This window comes from Cryptotermes secundus, unplaced genomic scaffold (genome assembly GCF_002891405.2).
Source record: "Cryptotermes secundus unplaced genomic scaffold, Csec_1.0 scaffold649, whole genome shotgun sequence".
NCBI lineage: Eukaryota > Metazoa > Arthropoda > Insecta > Blattodea > Kalotermitidae > Cryptotermes > Cryptotermes secundus.
This window is the reverse complement of record NW_019738882.1, coordinates 483,314-505,711: the sequence shown is the minus strand read 5'-3', so window position 1 is coordinate 505,711 and position 22,398 is coordinate 483,314. Positions and strand designations below refer to the sequence as shown.

Genomic DNA, 22,398 nt, shown 5'->3' with positions numbered 1-22,398 from the left:
TAGGCTATCCAACCAAGTGGACTCACCCATCTGTATGACTATGTCTAAAAAATTAAGTACTGTTTCTAAATTTCGAGGGTGACGATGAACAAACTGAGCTAGTACTAGAGAGTGGTAAATGGTTCAAAAGCACCACATGATGCACCTCCATTGAGTAAAGATGAAAATAATTTGATGGTCTTCTTTGTCATTTTCTGTGATGCACTGACAGCTACCATACTGCACATGTATTGAGAAGACTGGAGTCCCTCTTCCTCTCTCTCTCTCTCTCCACCTGCATCCCTAATGAGTGAAGATGTGAGAATGCTGTGCTGCCAGTAGTGCCCATTTGACTCATGAAGAACAGGAAGTGGCAGTGAAGCGACATTTTTGTTAAACATATGTTTACACAAATCCAGAAAGTACAGAAAATCCCTCGTTACAGTTAAAAATGTGACACGTATTCTTTTTTAAAACCAAAGAATATTGCTATGCTTAACATGATTAAATTGATAGTGCATAAGAAAATAATCGTTGAAACAGCATTCTCATTACAGCATCAGTTTTTAAGAGAACATTTGTCAATTAGTTATGAACTCACCTGTCAAATTCCACAGCGCACTAAGTGTGAACTTAATTGTGATGTCTATGGAGTTTGTCTGCACCTTGCACCTCACAATTGACAGAAGTTTTCGCATATACTGTGGTTGTGACCCAAGCAATGACGTTTCACTTGTAGAGATTTTTGCCGCTGACAAGGATAAACAAATTACAATTCAGTGCTATGACAAAGCACAGAGCTTTGAATATAAAATTGCACCAGAACTGTTATCTACCTGTTCAGCAAAACCTATCATAACACTTTCAGTCAGATGGGCATATTACATTCAGAATTTAGAAATGTATACATCCTTTTTAATATACACAGTAAACTGAAATAACTGATGACTGACTGATTATTAAGTCATTTAATAATGGTATTTCAACACCTCCTTACTGCATGAAATAAGATGAAAATTACCATAAATTGTGAATGAGTAAGGATTTGGAAGGAGGTAGATGTGATCTACTTGGAGGTAGCAGCCTTGCATTCATCTGTTTTCTGTTTTAGAGAAAAGACCAGGTCAAGGAGCTCATCAAAGAGCATGAGACAAATCCATGAAACTAAGATGGCACCAGAGAGATAAAAAAAAAAACTAGCATCTTGTTAATGGCCCTATGTGTATATTGGATTCAAATGCTGAAAGCATAATTTATTTCACGTTTGAAACTATTCAGTGACTTGGGAGATTTACTGGCCTTAGGTTTTCATGGCCATAGTTTAATACATAACTTTGCTTTTGGGGAATAACCAGTATGCAACATTTTCCAACACATCGGCAAACAACACTGCAGCTGCCATCTTTGGGGTGGGGCACAAGTTCCTCTATAGATTTGGAGATTCAGCAGTAGCCAAACATTTCATACAGAATAAACACAGCACAAACCTTGACAGAGCAGAGGTCATAGCCAACATCTGACCTACTGTCCCCAGGCTGGGAAGTCAGCGAAACAACAAACAACCCTTACAACTTTAACCACAAAGACAGATACCAACTAAATAAAGCCTGGCTTTATCTCTTTCATTCCAAATGTACCACTCAACTGTCTTCACCGAACAACCACTGAATTTCACCTATGCAGATCAACACAATGGGTGCCAGAACTTTTTCATCTCTTCCTTTCCCACCCATGTAGCCACTCAGATATCTTCCATCACTTTTTCCAAACATATAATCCCCAAGACTACTTCCAGCATCTATTTTCCTAATCATGTGGCCACTAAGAACCAAGGTATGAGAGAGTCTCAAATTTCTTAGATCAAACACAGAAAAAAAAATCATTCTTGACTTGCACATTAATTTTCATTCTCAAATTTATACCAGTAAAATTGAAAGTAGAAATAAACAACTAGTGTAGTATAGTGAAGTACATAACACTGGTGTCACAGTTTGCTGTTTGTAAAACCTACACAATATACAACATACACAAACTTTTAGTAAGGAATTCATAGGAACAACTCACCAAGAATGCTGCAAATTGCAACACTCATTCTATTCATGGAAGGATCATCGAAGGCACACAGACAGTTCATAACCAATCGAGCACAGCGATATTTATCGAATGCCACATCCTGTAGTATCCTGTCACTGCACAGTGTAAGTAAAGTGTTCTTCTGAAGCTGCAAACAATTTAAGATTTTCAGCTACACAAGACCTTCCAGTACAAGGTATAAAATTAATACTATAAAATGGTTGTCACTATATTTTCTTTGGCAATATGACCCATATCTCTCTTATAAGTCTACAGTACAGAATGATCAGAAATGAAATGTATAGCAAGAAACTATGTGAGCCAAAAAATGTAAACTGGAGCAATCAATTTCACCATCATAATCATGTTACAGAAACTGGGGTTGGCAGGAATAACATAATATGGTGACAAGTAAGGTGATACAGGGCACAACTGACTTGACAAAACTTGCTTGCAAAAACGTAAAGCTATCCCTGTAACAGGCCATGGAGGCCCATAGGATTGTAAGATGCTGAGGCTCCCATATTTTTGTAGACAATTGGGTCACAGACGGAAGTGAGGTTGTTGGCCTTATATGCCAGCCACCCTTTACCCCAAGGATGATTCCTACTGCTCATTTTTGCTGAAGTCTGAGCTGACTCCAGGGCCATAGTGAGGCTGGAAGGATTTTGATTTCATGCTATATGAACTCATTTTGTTCTTGAAAAAATATTGACATGTCTACTGAGAGCCAGAATAGCAGAACCAGAGGCGACACAGCCTTTGCTGGGGAATGGCTCTGCAAACAAGCTTCCATGGCAATCAACTTGTGACCAAGTAGCAAACCTATGGGACTCAGAACTGAGAATCACTGTACTGGCAAAGGCCAGCAGCAATTTACTAGCCAATCAGAGTCTGCAGTCAGTTCGCGCGAGTCTGACTCAGAGTCTGTGCTTGTTGCTCCCTGGTGGAAATGTAGGTGCTGAAATGGAGAAAACTACGTGATTGGAAGCTGTTACCATGCAATGCCTAGTGATGCCAGAGAACACTTAAAACATGCTGTAGTGATGTTTAGAGTGTGTAGATCAGTGAAAAAAGCTACAATTTGTAAGAGTCCAATAAATCCAGTTACCCATCCAAATCCCATGTCTAGTCATTAAATATGTGACAACTGGATTCAAAAGGATCAGACTGATTCACTTTTTGGATTGAAAACTGCACTGGATAATTTCGTTGAAAGACTACAAAAATGGGTCAAATAATGGAATGCCGGTTGGCCAGGAGGGATTCCAATTTAGAAGAAATGAAGGCCCACCAAGAAATGATGGACGCCAGCCAAGATGGATGCCTGGCTAGTAGGGACAGGAGCCTGCCGAGAAGTAACGGAGGATTGTTAGGAAAGATTAAGGCCAATCAAAAGAAAATGGAAGCCAAAGCAGAGCATCAGGAAGCACTCATATCTAATGAAAAGGCCACAGTGAAGACTAGTGGAGCACTAGAGGATCAAAATGGGGAACAACAACCAGCCACAGGATACCAAAATCCACTGAAATGGCGGACGAAGATGATGATGTACAAGAAACTCTTAATGGACTGACACTCTAGAAGATTCAACAGACTTGACCAGCATGCAGCAACAACGTAAGAGACTGAGGCATGAAACAGCAACTATGCCACGGAAGCAAGACGCCACTCAACGAACCTTCCAGGCAGACCCTTGGACTGGAGACAGCAAAGCAAATAGTTGGCTCCTCTATCAGAATGTGGAAAGTGAGTGACAGGGCGCTGTGCAGGAGCCGACCCCTCCCAAACGGAAGAACAGACTGTCTGTGCTCTGTGAGTTTTGTCCCAACTGACCAGAAGAAAGTGCAGTATGCCTATAGGCTACTCAAGTGGGGGGGGGGTAATGTGATATGTCTGCTGAAAGCTGGAATAGTAAAACCAGAGGAGATGGCCAATACTAGGGAATGACTCTGTAAACACGTTTTCATGGAAACCAACTAACGTGACTGCAGTAACAGACAGAAATGCAACAACAGAGAACTGCTGGAAGCGGTATTCTCTACTAAGTCCTTGTGGAGAATATATAAGTAGGCCAGTTGGACAAGCCAGAAAGTCTGAGACTCAGGCTACCAACCGGTGGTGGAGGCGTGGGCACAGAGGCAGAGGAATCTACATGGCTAAGAGCTGTTACTGGACGTCAAATGGAGATAGAGAAGACTCAGTGCATGCTGTAGTGACTTGTAGATTGTGTGTATCAGCAAAACAGTTCATAGGAGTCCAGTAAATCCAAGTACCAATCAAAACCCTGTCTACAGTTACCAAATACATAACACTATTAAGTTATTGGATGTGACACCATGTAGAATAGTAGAAATTTACCAACAATGCAGCTTGCTTGCTGGATGTTTACCCAGCTTGTTCAACCTTGAAGACGGAGGCAGTACATTAGTAAATTTCTACCAGACTATGATTTCATATCCCAGATGACAGTCTGGCACGAAAGTAACTGATGTTGGAGCTTGCCGCTTGTTTGCTTAGTGTATTCTTCAACCCTGAAGGAGGAGACAGTATGCTCTGTGTTATGTGTGTGCGTGTAAAATGCCAGCCCACACGCACTTCTCGTTACCACATGTTCTATACTCCTCCCTGCTTCAAGCCTCTTTGAGAAATGCCAAGCACCCAATCCACTCATGAAAACACAGGGCCATTCAGGAAATATTACATGCATAAAACAGGGGCCACTAACCTCAAATGAGACAACTCTGAGTTCAACCTTAGTGAGTGTGCAGATGTGTATCAAAGTACACATGGAATAGGGCATACAGTGTATATTAAGTGAGCTCACTGCAAGACACAATGACAGAACAGAGCAGTGATGGTATACTGAAATAGCAGTGTACACAGACATGCTGACAGCAATGTCTTAAGTAGCTACTGGCAGTGAGATCACACATGTTCCAAAAACAAAAATGGTAAACATTACAACATTTTGCCAAATAAATTAATGTCACTAGCATGGATAAGAAATTGATACTCTGAATTAAATTTCAATCCTTCCTGATTTTCTTGGAACTTCCTAATTGTGTTTGTATAGGGAAGTTAAAAAGCAACAATAATATAGAATCTCCTTATTTCACACCATTCTGAATACAATACTTACTTACAGGACTTTGTTATAGGTGTCATTTAACATGTGAATAACATTCAAAGCTATGCAACTTATACATGTGACAAAGTACTGTTAATTAAACTGGGAATAAATAAATCTTCAGCACCCAGAATGTAGCACAATGCAGTCTAATTTGCTTTTAACATATTTAAAACCTATCATCTCCATTACAGTGATTATTCAGGCAATAGTTCAGTACCCAAGCAAGAAACCAGCAAGAAGTAGGTGGCAGGCAAAACTTCGTCTGCTTGCTGCCTGCTTAATGCTGGTTTCTTGCATGGGTTATTCTTCAACCTTGAATATGGGGGCAGTATGTCAGTGAACTTCTACTGGGCTACATGGTGTTACATCCCAATAGATACTACTCATTTTATGACCACATACAAATTGTTTACAAATTACTATAAATCTTTTTTTTTTTTTNTTATTTTTTTTTTTTTTTTTGTTTTTTGCTAATTAATCTATGAACTGCTAATTTTATTATATTTCATCTCAATAATTATTTCTACCCACCGCATTTAAGTCAAGTTAGTATAAAAATTTGCTTCTTCATCCAGACATTAATATAGGCCACCAAGGGTCCATTATATTGTGTTACAGCTTCGAAATGTTTTTCAGGGATGTATTTATCACATATCCAGAAGAACCAAAAATTAATTACTTGACTCACCTGGTGATTATTTGGAAAGTTCTCCATGGCAGTAAGTGTGAGTTCTACTACTTGTTTTAGGATCTTAGGATGAATTTTTTGGGCCAAATCACCCTTTGATAAGTTATATAAACAAGCCGTAGCTGCCATCTGTATACCAAAGAGCCCAGGGTGTGCCTCCATTCCAGGCAGGACCAACTGTTCAACAAAAATATTAATATTGATTTTCTTTATCATGAAGTATTCATGAATAATCATCATTATGATTATTCCACCCAAGACAAACCAGTCCCTTACTGAAAAGGTATCAAATAATAATCTGTACAGACATAAAAAATATATTATATAGATAATTTAATTCAATATCTTAAATGATAAAGACACTTAAATGTTCTGTATAAACATGACAGTGTGATCACTGGGAATACCATACATGCTTTATATTGGGAGATTGACTGCAGTTCATATTGGTTTATACCCTGTAATAGAATGCCCATTTAGGCTGGGGCCACACAAGCGCATGAAGTACGTCCATTGCAACGCACATACTTTATGACGGACGTTGCTGAGGACACCACACAGTTGCAGAATGCGGTGCACAGTTTTTTGTCTGCAATGGCGCCAGAAGAAAGCGTAGCATTCACCTCTCTTTTTTATTTATATTTAAAAGCAAGGAAGACAAGAAAATGGTGGGTTCATCCCATAAACTCTGTGAGACATCAGGATGGTCACTTCTACACATTGTACATGTCCCTATGAGAGGATCCTTCAGAGTTCTTTAATTACTTTAGAATTAAAGTGAGCACATTTGATGAACTTCTGTCTCACGTTCAAGACCATTTAAAGGAGTGATAGAAACATGAGGGCAGTTATAAAACCTGAAGAAATGCGGGCTATGACTCTCAGGTAAGTAAATAATTACACTCAATATGTAGACTGATAATAGAGGTATTTACTGTTCGAATACAAAACCAATGGAAAAAATCGTTGGTATTTACACTGATAAGGCAAAAGCTAGTGAATTACAACTGAGTCAATGCAGCTGAATCATAATCACTCCGTGTCCAGTGAAAAGTTTGAAAATAATGAAGCAGCCAATGTGGAATCTTCTTGGGGGTAAAGGGCAGCCGGCACATATGGCTAACAGCCTTGCCACCATCTGTGAGCCAATTGTCTAGAAAATGTGGGCACCTCAACATCTCACAACCCTATGGGCCCCCACAGCCTGTTACAAGGATACCTATACTTTACTTTACAGGTCTGCGCTGCAGCCATGACATGAACTTTAAATTTAATGCTCATGAATCTGTAACCACTCCACTGCCACTCACTAGTTTCAGGTATAATTAGAATCTTTAGTACAAGAATTAATTGCAGATAGCAAGCAATAGCGAAGCAAGTGGAACATTGTCACCTTCTTGTTTGCAGGAATTGGCTTATTCCCAGTCTGTTTTTTTTTCCCTTGGTGGGGGGTGGAGTCCAACTGGGTCCACTTGGCATGGCGGCCACTGATTGGCCTATTGTAGCCTGCCCCAAGTGATTATGATGATGGAGAATTTGGTGGAATGAAGAGTGGCAGGGGAAACTGAAGTACCCCAAGAAAACCTGCCCTAGCGCAACTTTGTCCACCACAAATCCCACTTGACCATACCCAAAATCGAACCCGGGCCGCCGCAGTGGGAAGCCAGCAACTAACCACTATGGCATGGCCCCAGTCTTACTGTTACACAGGAAGCACACCTGTGGCTTTTTCTTAGAAATTTTGTCTGCATGTAACACAGCGGCAAACTTTGAGAATACGATCTCTGACAGTTCCTGCGCAGCATAATATAAGGGGGGGGGGTGTTGGAGACCCACGCCAGGCAGGGTATCTGTCAGTGAGCTGTCAAAAACGACATTAGGATTTTAAGGATCAAAATCCCACATTACAGCTAGCTGATTGGAGATCCAAAAACTGTGTGAATTCCTAGATTTCAAAATTACTCAATCAGTGGAATTAAGGGGGAGTGACTCAGCTGAGGAACTGACGACCGCTGATCTCAGGGTTTTCCGAGAAGTCAGTTGCCAAGTTCAGTTGTCTACCAACTCGTGAACTGTTGAGAGGCTAAATTTGTATCACTGCAGTTCGGGACAAAGCCTAAATTCAACAAGCCAAAGTGTAAACTATTCTGATAATGTCTAGTGTACCAGGACTAAAGCTATATAAGGACTTATATATAAGTATCCACCATATTAATTGTGTGTCAATGAGTGAGTAAACTTGCTAATAAATGATCACTGTGTTTAAGTGCAAAGGTAGCATCATGTTAATCCCTCCTCTGTGTAAGCGAGACCCTTATCAAACGCTCTGAGAAAGAATCTGAACTTTAGCCACAGCTGAACTAGTTACCTATCTCCTTTACCTCCCTCTCCTAATTAAATCCATAATTATTGTAAGCTGACACCAGTTGAGCTTACTGGTACCCAACCGAAGAAGAACAACAAAGGAAAGGAGCAACGAACATGTGGCAAGCTAAAAGGGTAAATAAGGTGAGTGAGGGGTGGTTAGAAAGAGAAATGGCCCACCAACGGTGGGTAAATGACGATTATAAAAAAGTGGCACCCAGTAACATTAGGTGAAGGGCAGTTATAAAGAGGTGGCAGCAAATGTGAGGTGAAGGGTGGTTAGAAAAAGGAGGCACCAAATGCAGAGGCCAAGGGGCAGTTAGAAATCACATGGAAGAAACCAATTGGACACGCATTCAGCCTTAGTGAAATATATATCTGACAATGGAGGAAACTGTGTGAACAATGAAATATTCCAATTTCATACAAGAAGCATTTCTCGAACATAAACAAGTATTATAAAACACAGATGCAGAACTTTACTGAAATGGAAAACATGGCCAATTCTAACTTTAAGATGACATGCCTTTTTCTTTAAATTTAAAATTTTAAGACACTGTAGTCTTATACCTGGGTAAATGTGCTATCAATTGAACTGTGTGTGAAGTTAGAACCTGTAATTATCAGGAGGCAGTATAGTCTATCAGTTAGTAAACAACGGGATAAATATCTCAGCAAAAGAAGAAAGCAACGCTTGTTCAGTGGCAGCAGGCCAGCATTGAAATCAATTAAAGTTGCATTAGGATAAGATGTACAGTTTACCGCAAATCATATAACACCACTAATACATATTAATAACAAGCTGTAATAGGCTACACTTTTATGTTCACTGTGAGCAACAGTGTGAATTACATAATTATGCCAACACCTGTTTATGAAAAGAAGTATCAATTTCAGGATCCCTCCTACTTCACAAATTCTGTATTAAATCCATCTAGTTCTGTGGCCTTCCATTATTTTTTGTTCATTACAGATACCTGTGCCAAAACGTTCTCCTTTATGACTGAATGTGTCTGTATCTCAAACACTGAATTTTGTTTTCTAAATACATCAGCTTTTATTCTACCGCTGAATTTAACCAAAAATTCTTCATGGGCTGCTGCGTCCTTTATTTTTTAATACGCTCTCCATGTTTGGCATGGATACAGCAATCAAGAAATAAGCACAGTGATGGGACAAAGGACTGTGAAATACCGCATGCCATGCCCTAACACCGTATCTGTGGATCTTTATTGTGAACTTACTGACAACAGCATATACTGGACATGAAGAGTATTCATGCTTTAAACCAGTGATATAGTTATCAACCAGGCAAGTTGACTTTAAGCCTTCAGTGCCAGGCTCTGTACCCGGCATGCCAATGGCTTCTGTCACATGTCGACAGGCTCCGTATCTCGCATGCGTATTGCAGCTCTAAGTTTCAGCTTGTATTTTGAACCGTTGTTTTTCACATAAAGTAACTCTTTTGGTACGAAATTAAAGAAGAAATTTCAGGCTATCATTTCATATATTTGTTGTCCCACTTTGAACTTCCTGTGGGAGTTGTAACATATTTGAATTCTTTGAAAAAGTTTTCTATTTCAACACTTGGTGTGCTTGTTACCATACAAACCTACCTCTGCCTAGGGGAATTCTTATGAACTAAATATGTTAGATCGATGCTGTGTGCTGTCCAGCAGTCGATCGAATGAAAAGTCGATTCTCTTAGGGCATATTCTGATCAGTGCTGCTTCAACATTGGTATTTGTAATGACAAGAAGACACGGAGAGAATCTACGACTTTGAGACATGATGTTGCCTCTAAGAAGTGTGTTATGACTGCTACTGTAGCAATTGATAAACAGTTCACTATATGAATGGTACTACTGTAATTCCCCTTTGTTCTATAAATAAGCATCATGCAGTCTGGTTAGCCAAGGCCAGCCGCAAGGAATGAAGTGGTCAGCTGTGTTGTGTCATGATCAGTGGAGAATATCTTTACTTTAAACCGAATCAGAACAAAGTTTTATCAGATTTGGAATCAGACACTGAAAATGGATGTGTGTGCTTTTCTCGATTCTGTGGTAAATGACAGAATCGAGAATAGTACAAACATCCATTGGGAAAATATGCAAAACTATAAGGGACAAAAAGAAAATTTCTGAATGCGATGATAATATGTAGGAATAGCACAAGGAAAAGAATAGATCAATTGTCAATCAGAATTCAGTTAATTGAGGGACTTTATGTGAAATATGCTAATGCTGTAGAACACAAAGTGCCGGGTCAACAATCGTCAGACAAACAGTGCCCCAACTAAGAGTAAGAAATTTTATAAGCAAGATTCCACCAACTATGAAGAAATTAAAATCACAGAAACAACATGTTGTGCGTAAAAAACTGTGTATTGGTGTGACATGACCTTATAAAACAACAAACTAAGAATAGATGCATGAGGATAATTATAAATATTTCAAGACTTCTGGAACCCCATGAGATGAGGTAATCAAAATAACCCCTTAGAAGTGGACAACTCATACATAAAATATTTGTGATGACTTCCTAGACCCTAAAGAAGCACTTTAGATATGCAAGGTCAATAACACTTATATTCTTGGAAATATAAATAAATTGTAATAGCATGATGAAACAATGGAACAGTGTATTACCATTCAGCCAGCTGAGAATACATTTAACAAGACAATTTTATCTGCCAAAGATAAAACATAATGGGCTGAGATCTAAAATCTTCACAGGACCATGCAGTGTTTCCTAAAGATACAGCTTAACTCCTTGGGCTTTACATGCAATGTAACTCATTGTAGCTGTATTATGTCAAAAACCTTGCACAGATGCAGCAGAAATTTAAGCCTGCATGCTTTCATAAACAAAACACTTATTTACTAGAAAACAATGAGAATTCTGACACCTCTGCATCAGCTGTTCATAGGCTTCAAAAATCATGACTTTTATCATAAATGTTGCTTCCGGCTCTGCACTATGTTCACAAAGGAATGCCTCAAATGGTTACAAATAAATAACAAGCACAAAAATACTTTTATTAATATTGATAGTGGTTTACTCATAACTGTGATATATGCTCTTGGAATTTCAGGATCCTTCCATACACAAACCTGAATAACATCCACACGGGCATCACCAAAGTTGGGTGTCAATCTGAACAGGTTATACAAGCACTTCTGTACATAGACTGGTCGATGTGTGTAACGTCGTAGGGCTTCCAACAGCTGACTCTCTGTGGCAATACCAGTCACCTGGTCATCAAAGTTTCATTAATATTACTAATTTAAATGTCTAAAATTAGTATAATTATACCTATAAAACTAATTCTGAAAGACCATTTTGATTTATCTTATACATTTCAATTTCCTTAAATTTTACAGTGCTTAAATACTGTAATAAATATGGCCACTTCTAGGCAACGGTTCGGTGAGCATGTTCCCGCTGCAACAAACAGCCATGAAATAATCCATTACTAAACAATGGTTAGGTAAGCACATTCTCATGGCAATGGATACAAAGAGAATAACAGAGGAACTGTAGTACATGGTGACTTATATTCACTCCGCCTGGAAGTTAGTTCAGTTCAGAATTCAGAAGTTGAATGTTCAGCTGTTGAGTGCTAACCAGCAGACAATGGAAGCTGAAGAAGTGACAGATTCATAAATCAGAACCAAGTCAGTCAAAGTGGAATAGAAGACACTTGTAGTCCAGCAAGGGACAGAGGGAGTTCCAGTTAGTCACTGATTGCGAGTTGTTATAGCTGACTGTAATTGTAAAGAAGTGCCAATAAATCCAATTATCCAATCCAGAACTGATTATCATCTTTAATGGAACCCAAGATACATGATAATATGTACAAAACAATTACAAGTTTACAAATCAGGAGTCCAAAACTAATGAAAATTTGTGTTCGCATATATTAGTTGATTTTAATATAAATAATGTAGAGTAGTTTGACCTCAAATTAAAACAGCAATGAAGTCATGTTGCTTGCCTCGGTAACAAGACATCTGAATGGTGCAAGGAATTTCTACTACATCCACTATATTTCTAGAATTCTTATGTTCAATTAATATATCTCATGAATTAGAAGCCATCATATTTTTATATAAGGGGCTTCAATAACACGCAAAAAACCAGGAAATCTGTTTATAACTGATCATATGATTACTGAAGGCATTTTGCTAGGATATTTGTATCAAGGTGAGTGGGAAGGAGATCACTTTGCTCCTTATTTTCACCTAAACACACCACAGTGTTGAATACTGGTAACATATTTCCCTACCCAATATTCTGCACATCTTTCACAAAGAGGAAGATTGAAACTGAACATGTGTGGCACCTTCTTGAGGTCTTCTGGATTATCATGACACCACTGACTGGGCAATGGAAATATAAGGGATTTGTCATGGTTTAGGACAAATGAAATGCAAACTCTGTGATCAGCTAAACTCTCATCCACTCATTACTATCAAATGTCTAAAGAATTCATTAAGGTAGCAGTCTTAGGGTGTTGTGCTGCCTTCATCTTTAGCATAGAAGAAATGAAAGGATTCAGTATTTCTGAATTAATTCTGAATGGGTATAGACCAGAAGGCCTAACTAATAACAACTCATAAAGAATGGCAAGTATATTAACACTTTGCAGACCGGCGATTTAAAAATTTAAATCACCCTGGGGACCGGACTTTTTATACCTACTACCCTAACTTGTGCACTGTTCACTTTAAAAATTAATATAAAATCTCCGAATTAATTTTATGAACCATAATTTTTGGAGAACACTTACCAATGCTCCTAGAAGTGCTTGAAAGTCTGATATTCCTGGAAACATTCCCCTTTTTGAAGTGGCATTATACATTTTCAAATGTAGACAGTTGTAGTCCTTTTTTTGTGAACTGCGCAAACACGGCATTGCCTAGAAGGATGCTTCCCCTTGGAATGTTCACTCTTCACAATTTTCACGAGGGTATGTTTCTGCATATCACCCGAGAGTCGCCCAGGGGTGTCCACATGAGGCCTGCGTGGGGTGGGAGTTGATGGGCTAGGTCGCACTAAGTCTGTCTGACTCTGGTTCTGCCACCACCATCTGGTCTGTAGCCCAAGCCTTTGCCACATTCATCAGAAATGCTTTGTATTTCAATTTAGAATCAGGGTTTAGACTTTTGTAAACCAAAAATGAATTGAAAATGGCACAAGTTATAAGCCACAAGGCATCTTTCACTTTTATTACCTGTGGCCACAATTCTTTGTTGACTCCTGTCACTTCCACTGTCTGAGTCACTAATCACTACTCCTCCACAAGGCATGTCAGATAGCTCCATAAACAAGTCCGAGAGATCACTTGCCTTCAACCGCTTTTGTCCTTGAAACATATTCCCCTCTACTAATTTCTGCCTGGTACATAAACAGCTGGAAGGGGCAAAGTTAATTTTCTTTTGGAGTAGGGACCCTAGCAAGCCAGGTCAAGTTATTGAATACCTAGCATACATTCCGAAGATTTATTATGCAGTATTCAGTGCAGTGGCGTGGCGCCAGAGCAAGGTATAGTGTGTTTCAACATAATGTGTCCTAAAGTCATAATGATATGCCACCGGTCCGCAACGTTTAAAAGCGAAAAACCTTTTAAAGGGCGCGCGGACCGCAAAGTGTTAATAATCACCAACTCTTACTCAATTCTTGGGCACAGTCACCATCTCTTCAGATACGTTAAACTCAAATGTACAGATCGCTTATTCACAGTTATGAATCTGCACCTGTTGCGTCCTTCTATATCATTCCAAATTTATGAAAGCATTATTTTTTGGAACTGGATATGTGGAATATTAAAATAGAGGTTAACTTACAATCCACAAAACGAATTCCAATATCAATATAATCAATGAGTAATAATTCATCTATGTCAACTAGGCCTCTAACCATAAAGGCCCGATGGAGTACAAGGCCTTCAGGAGGAAATGTATGAATAAAGACCCTTTAACCTCAAACATTTTCTTCACTATAACTACAATTTTGAACTTCAAACTGAAGTTTGAATTTTCTACTCATTCTAACCTACACTAGAATTCTGAACTGTCTTCCAAACTCATTATTAAAACTGTTTCACAGAACTTTCAACCTTCAAGATTAAATTTTTCCGCACAGTCAGCCTGTAGCAACAATAGTTTAAATTACAAATAAATCAGTTCACATTGGAGTAACATAAAGGCATTTTATAGAATTAATAAAATCAGGCAAACCTACCCATTGCCTGTAAAACGACCCTGAGGAGAACCAGTGCTCACCCATTACATATAGTGTGATCAGTAGGACCGGTTACAATATATCTCATTTATGATATTCTTCATTAATAGCATGATACTAAATTTTGTTATTGAGATGGTGACATAATATTTAAACAAAACTGTAAACTTTTCTGCAAGTACAGAAAATGTCACGTGTTATATAATTAACAGGTACTTATTTGAGTTTTATAACAGTGAAACTGGTAAGTAAGAATATGGAACCAGCCAATAAGGACAAGACAGAAGTTAAGCAGCCACATAGCTTTCTAAATCCCCTGAAGCACGAATAAAGGAAATAGTTTCAGGATGTGCATGTACAGTGTGTCCACAAAGTCCCATTCAAAAATTGTGGCGAGCTATCAAATTGAGTTGGCCACATGTGGTTTGCGGCAGATAATAGTGAAACTCTGGAGGTTTCTTACTGGCCTCAGTAGACCTTGATGTGTGCTCCCTTGGTAGCACGGAGAATGTTCAGACAATATTCGGGCTCTTGCAATGTTCTGTGCACGTCCACTGGATTAGCCGAGATCACATTCTTGATATGGGTTTTCAAGTCATCAAGTCCGTTAACTGGTGTTTGGAACACACTGCTCTTGACATAACCCCAGAGGAAAAAATCCAAGTTCCTAGACAGGACATTTCCAGGAAGATGGATCAGCAGAGACAGACCAATGCCTTGGCCTCCACATTCATCAGACATAACACCACTGGATTTCTTCCTATGGGGTTATGTCAAGAGCAGTGTGTTCCAAACACCAGTTAACGGACTTGATGACCTGAGGACCCGTATCAGGAAAGCAATCTCGGCTATTCCAGCAGACGTGCTCCGCAGAACATGGCAAGAGCTCAAATATCGTCCATGCTACCAAGGGAGCCTACATCGAGGTCTGCAGAGGTCAGGAAAAACTTCCAGAGTTTCACTGTGATCTGCCACAAACTGCATGTGGCTAGCTCAATTTGTTTGTGAGCCACCATTTTTCAAAACCCTGATGGGACTTTGTGGACACACTGTACATGCACATCCTGAAACTATTTCCTTTATTCGTGCTTCAAATGTTTCAGATATCTATATTCAATGATTACCATTGTCACCAACCACACCCAAAGATTACGGCTGGATTATTCATGCTTTCTGTTATTTGTGCGTTCTTTCCTCTTCAACAGCATGGGTAATCATGTGTACAGAGATTGTGTATCTCTAACTAGAAACACAATCTGTAAAAATGAGTAATTTGCAAATGTCAACAAGAACTCACCACAAGATTCGGGTTGTAATCTGGATGGTGAGGGTTGACAAAGCTTTCATCGTAACAGGCCTCAGAGTGGATCAATCCCAAAAATTTCAGCTGTCTGTGACATCCTAAGAAATGTCTGAGATCCGGTATGCTGATTTCATCTTTTCCTGCAAGAAATTATTTTGAGAGAAATCTACCATTTTCTTGATAAAATGTGATACCTAATTTAACTCCAGAATCAGAAAAAGAACATACGAGGTCCGACAAAAAAAGCACGTGAACTTGCCATCATGCACTTGTCGTGGAAGCAATGGACAGTAACCTCAGTATGGTTTTATGATGTTGGTACATCAGTGTTCCACAGCTGTGTTGTTGTTGATCTATGGCAATCTCTTTCTGAGTGGCATCTATTATTGTCTGAATGTGTTTTGGTGTGAAGTCATGAGAATGTTGGAACAAACATTAAATTTCTTGTTAAATCTGGCAAGAGTGGATGCAAAGTGAGAGAGATGTTATTGCAAGTTTACAGGGATAACGCTATGAAAAAGCAGCAGTTTACGAGTGGTGAGGTGGTATAGTTAAGTGACTGTTCGTGAAGAATTCTCCAGGCGAGGGGAGCACCAAACCCTTCAGCAGCTGCATTTCTTCTCACATTGATTCCGGGATCTTCTTCCACTCTTCTCAATATGTGAACTTCTAGAAAACTTACCCATATCCTGAGAGGCACTGACTTCTGGACATATAATGACTGGGACTTTTTGTTCATTTAAGTGAATATAACCCTGCTTACATATGTGCTGCACTCTGTACAGTCTAGAGAAGACTTTTCTCCTTTAGATGGGCAGCTGGTCTAGTATGCCCACTTCCAGTTGAGATTTCAGTAGCATTAGCTCTGCTGAGTTCATTTCCAAATAAGGCTGCTCCAGGCATATTTACATGGCACAATGATGTGCAGTATTTATCGCCACTCTACTTCATATAACTCCTACTGGATACTTTTCTCTTATATTCAAAGGATTATGTGTTCATATTCTGTTGAGTTCTTACTGTTTTGACATGTTTACCTGTTCCTTCATCTCTCAGGAAGCCCTAATGTAATGATAGTTTTTCGAAATTTTCTGTTACTTCTAAAGAGAAAACTGTAAACACAATTTTTGAGAACAGAAAATGTGTTGTCTGGGAGTGGATGTGTCATGAAATTCTATTGCTAGATTTGTTAATTCTGCTTTAAATGAACAGTCACTTACAATTGGGGGGGGGGAGGGGGGGCAAAGTCTGACTCACACCTTGTTACAGTTCCTTTGGACACCAAAATAATCATAGCAGCACACAAAACCTATCACTGAGGATGAAGATATTACACAAAGCCTAGCAAAAATGACAGTCATTCACCTCTGGAACAGATTACCCGAAATACAGGGAGGTCTATTGTACTGTTTGCAGCCTGTGCACAGAATGAGATGCTTAGGGGTTGGTTTCTCTCGAATAAGATCTAACTGCAATGCTAGGACATATGTGAGAATAAAACCACAACTTCTGACTCACCAGAGATATCAAGAAGAGTCAGGTGTACCATACAGCCTTCTGATTTGAGAAACTCAGCAATACATGTCCGTGTTGGATGGAACATCTCAAAGGGGTGAGCATCCTTCTCATCAGATATATCTAGTACTCGAAGCTGATGCAATTCTAAGAGGACAGGCACCACATTCTCACCTTCTGAAACCTGCAAATAAAATGTTTCTATTATTCAACACTGGCAAAACATCTAAAGACGTACAAGTTACAATTCAACAGTCACTTTACTGGTGTTTTAAAACAACAATCCTACAAGGACAAAACATTAATTTTGAATTATTATGACACAGATACCCTATTTTCTCACATAACTGCACACATTTTCAATCACAAATTCATGTCTAAAAGTGTGATGCATAAAAGATGTGAATATTACTTTGCAGACAGACATTAAATTTTCTTTTTTTCTGTTGGAGCTACAGCCCAAATTTGGACCTTGGCGTACCTCCATGAAACTCTATGTTTCATTTCAGTTTACTACATGTTAGACATTCGGTAGGACTCCTTTGATGGGTGATCAGCTCGTCCTGAGCCCTCTACCTGTACACAAACACAGAAAAATGTGCACGCACGAGCGCACACAAACACACACACAAAACCTTCCCTCAGCAAGCGGATTGTTCTATCGGGCACTAGTCATTCCCATGCATCCATCCCAAGCTTGCTTAGCAAGGTTTAGGCGAGCAGGAGTGACAGATATAGCAATATTATGTCAGATACTGAATGACAAAGTCACTCAAAATGCATACTAATAATGTATTGACATGTGGTAACTATATAATGTGGTAGGGCTAGAAATGGATTTGACACTAATTCCTCCTATCTATAACTGTTTAAAAGAAAACACAATTGTACACAATTATCCGCTTGGCTCCCCTAGCTTGATTCCTCTGTGTTCCATTGTCACACACCATCACTGCGGACTCCCCCCACTGACTACAGTTGTGCAGTAGACTGGCTAGACAACCCCGCCTGCAGCAGCTCCTGACTATTTCACATGTGGTGGTTACACAATGACTCCACAGTTACCCATCTGTTGAATCTGTTGCTGGGGATATGTCTTCATCATGCAGCTGCCAAGCAAGAGGCATCTCTGTGACATTTCTGCAATCCTAACATCCAGAGGTTTTTGGATTTTATGCATCCCGTCACACTGCTATCTTCTTATGGCTGCTTATCCCAAGAAACAGGCTGGTAAGGAGCCAGTACCTCAAGATGTATTACCAATACCTTCTCTACATGGGGTTTGCTATGTCTATGGCCACCCTCACAACAACACACTGGATATGACTGTTGTAGGTGGGGCTGAAACTGATAATGTTTTTTATTTGTTTTACTTTTTTCATTTTGGATGTTGTCCAGCCTTCACCTCTTGCACTATGGCTCCAACAACCTGCAGCTATGGCCAGTCTGCCTTCCCTTCAGCTTCCTAGTAAGAAATGCATTTCTCTCAGCTTGGCCCCCTAGAGGGTGTACCCCTAGTGTGCTTCTGCCCCAGCAATCTTCAGCCATCCTCAAAAATATCACACCATTGGGAACTGAACAAACATTCTAACCCTCTAGAATCCATTCTTGCAGGCAGTATTCTGACTGGGTGCCACCAAGCTGTCAAATGCCAAGTGGTAAACTCCTGCAGAGACTTGTCATTCTGCTGGTTCCTGACCATCAGCTGGGAACTGTATGCCAAGTGGTCCTTATAACAGTTCTGCGTGCCTCAACAATGTCTCTGCAAGCCATTTTTGCAGGGACATTGTGCAGTATGTTGGTAGACTGCCCTTGCACCACAACGAGCAGATGCATGGCTTTCTCCTAAGCTGTCTAGTTGCTGTCTCTCTCCAAGGCCTCAAATTAGTGACAAACACAGTCCAGGACATGGACCCATTGAACATCAGTGGCTTCAGCCTGCTGCTTCCACACCCCACCAGGGCTTCAACATCCACCAGTTTTGTCTCAAGCCCCCAATGCATGGCTTCTACCAGCATTGTCGTCGCTCATGTACCAATCCATGTCCCTTGGATCTCTATGCTGAGTTCCTCATGGAGACCCTCTATTCATACACTGGTGGTTTCCTCAGACTCAGTCTGAGAAGTATGGATTGTGCTTATGGCAGCCTTCATCTCTGACAATAAAAAAAAAAAGCTTCAATTCAATTTAATTTCATCTTCTTTTTCACACTGCTGCTTGAGATGCAGCTACCACAGCCATCTTGCGCATTAATTATAATTTGTTCTGAACATTCGTCAAACAGTAAATTCCAACCATAAGTAATTCTGTTTGCACTGATGGGCATGGTTGCACCTTGAATTGTGGTCTTCCTCTGTAATGGTACTAATAATTTTTAGTACCATTACAGAGGGACTATAGTTCCTCAGCAAATTTCACTGCAATAAACTACACAGAAACTAATACTCTTTCTGGTGACATATTCATAACAGATGTCATATCAACTGAATCAAGTTAGGACCTGGGTGTTATGGCAGCAACAAAAGAACAAAATGGCCATAGTCAGAAAAGAACAGCAAGTTTTGAATATTCTGAATTGTGGCTTGCTCAATTTAACAACAGAATACAGTTCATGCTTATGCATTTGGTAACTGAACGAAAGATGATCATCAAACATTTTCATATGCAGAAGTTGGAGCCAGACTGACCTGGACATTACAAGAGGCACTATCAATTATTAAGAACGAGTTTGATCAAAAGCTAGGATTTAACTTCATTCTGAGTCATCCTTCATTTTGTAGTGAATGTAAGCATTCACAATTTATTATCAACTTAAAAATAAATTAAGCATTTAGAATTAATACATTTTTAACCCCTTGCATGCATGTAGCATATACAATAAAAATTTGCTCTCTGCTAGAGATCTGTGCAAGAAGACCAGTATTCATGCCATCAATCCAGAGATATTCTTTTGTGTGTGAAGTGTACGTAAATATCACCTATACAGACAGGACATCCCCCACGTATGTTTCCATTTTTTTTCCCTTGGCACTACAGCCCCAGTGAGCCTTGGCCTACCTCCATGAACTCTGTTCATTTCGGTTTTCTAGATCTTACACATTCGGTAGGACTCCTTGGGCGAGTGATCAGCTCGTCGCAAGGCCTCTACCTGTAGACAAACACAGAAAAACGCACACAAATATATGTTTCTATTTATACACCTTAAATATAGAATGAACTTGGTAAACACACATGAAGTGAGATTCCAAACAATACTGTAAGAAGTCAATTTAATAGTGTGTCTTGATAACAATATGAATGTCATAAAAAAAAGGTCAGACATTCACATGACATCATATTTCTGATGTTGAAAGGGAATGCCGGAATGAAAAACTGTTGTGTATAACCTCCATTACAGAAGGGCCAAAAGTAATATACATCTATAAAATTGTGAAACATGCTAAGCTGATATAAGATCCAAAGCTCTCATGGCAGCTGAAGTTGGTAAAATCTTCTTGGGCTGTCAGCTGCGTCAGTTGGTTAAAAACTACCAACATATCTGGGACCACCTCCATCCCCCTATGGTGGTACTGCTGAATTTGATGTTGTATATTATTTAAAATCTATATTCTGCCACTGCTAATTTCTCTGACTGGTCCACACACATATGCGTCTCATGTGCTCCTTACACCTGGTCTAAATGGTTCCACCTGCCATTTCCCACATCAACCTTGTTGATGGATACCTCTGAAACACTTGTGTTAACATTCTGATGCATCTGATGGCCTGAGAAGTTTTGGGCGCAATTCTCTGTCATGGAAGCCATAAATCTTACATGGGTTTGTATCTGCTTCATGTTGATCACCTTGCCACTGTCAGCCACTTTCTTCATAAAATTGTGCACATTAATCTCCACTTACCTACTCTGGATGTGAATCACTTTACTTTCTCCTATTTTATTTACACTTCTGTCCTCACCCTGCCTATTTTTATTGCATAATGATCTGTCACAATAAAAATTATAATCAGGTCACCACAATGTCAACTCCAACAGCACTTGAGAAACTAAACTCCACTTATAACCCACCACCTAATCCAGTGCTACAGCCAATGTCTTTCCAACTCAGTACTACAGTTCACATACCATTGAGTGCTCTGTGCTTAATCTTGCATAAAATTCGACAGGCAAACTCATCCAATTTTTCATGCATACATCACATGTGAAAAGAAAGCTTTTACTGAAAAAGATGCTAGCAGAGTGGGAGAAACATGCATATGCTGCCAATATTAAAGTCCACCATCCATTTCTGCCGGCCTGTTGATAGAACTACAGGTGGGGTGCAGAAACTTCCTTTTTTTGAAGGCAAATAAAAGAAAAATTACTGCTGATAGACAAAATTTATGTTTAGCTAATGAAAGAACATACTCTAAAGTTTTAAATCATGAAGTTTGAAACAAAATATCTTGAAGGTGGTGGCCACGGTTCTCTATGAACTGATGCAACCATTTTCTGGAGTTCCCCTCTGCACATTCCAACATGTGCACCGGAATTTGGGCTACTTCCTGCCGAATAACATTCTTCAGCTGAAGCAGGTTTGTGGGGCGACATTTAAAAACCTCTGCCTTGAGATGCCCCCATAAAAAAAATCACAGGGAGTTAGATCAGGTGAGTGCGCTGCCCACGGATGTCACCTTGAAGCGAGATGAGCCATCCGGGGAACTTTGTCCTCAAAAATGTCATCGAAGCTCCAGCTGTGTGGGCCGTGGCACCATCCTATTGGAACCAGACATTTCCCAGATACATTTCTTCAAGAGCTGGTTTGAAAAAGTTTTTAATCATGTCCACATACCGCTGTGAATTGAAAGTAACTGCATGACTGTCTTCTTCAAAAAAATAAGGGCCAATAACTCCAACTCCAACAATGCACACCATACTGTCACCTTCTCACTGTGAAGTGGCCTCTCATGGAGCTCGCTGGGATTGTTACCACTCCAACAGCACATATTCTGCTTGCTGACATATCCGGATAGGTGAAACTGTGCCTCATCACTAAAGAAAACAAGTGCGTCAGGGGGTAAAGTTTCCAATTACGTTTTGCACGCCGTTATTCAGTTCTG

General features: G+C 39.6%; 1 protein-coding gene across 9 annotated transcripts in view; it reads right to left on the bottom strand.

Moving 5' to 3' along the window:
* The window catches only part of LOC111871227 (protein zyg-11 homolog), a 52,625-nt gene that overhangs the window by 7,559 nt on the left and 22,668 nt on the right, over nucleotides 1–22,398 (bottom strand). For all 9 annotated transcript variants that reach the window (XM_033754170.1, XM_023864178.2, XM_023864175.2 and 6 more), the window contains 6 exons: nucleotides 17,305–17,485; nucleotides 15,781–15,926; nucleotides 11,351–11,491; nucleotides 5,874–6,050; nucleotides 2,044–2,200; nucleotides 581–730 (listed from right to left, as the gene is read on the bottom strand). In XM_033754170.1, coding sequence (XP_033610061.1) covers nucleotides 581–730; nucleotides 2,044–2,200; nucleotides 5,874–6,050; nucleotides 11,351–11,491; nucleotides 15,781–15,926; nucleotides 17,305–17,485 — 952 coding nt within the window. The remainder of the gene's footprint in view (nucleotides 1–580; nucleotides 731–2,043; nucleotides 2,201–5,873; nucleotides 6,051–11,350; nucleotides 11,492–15,780; nucleotides 15,927–17,304; nucleotides 17,486–22,398) is intronic.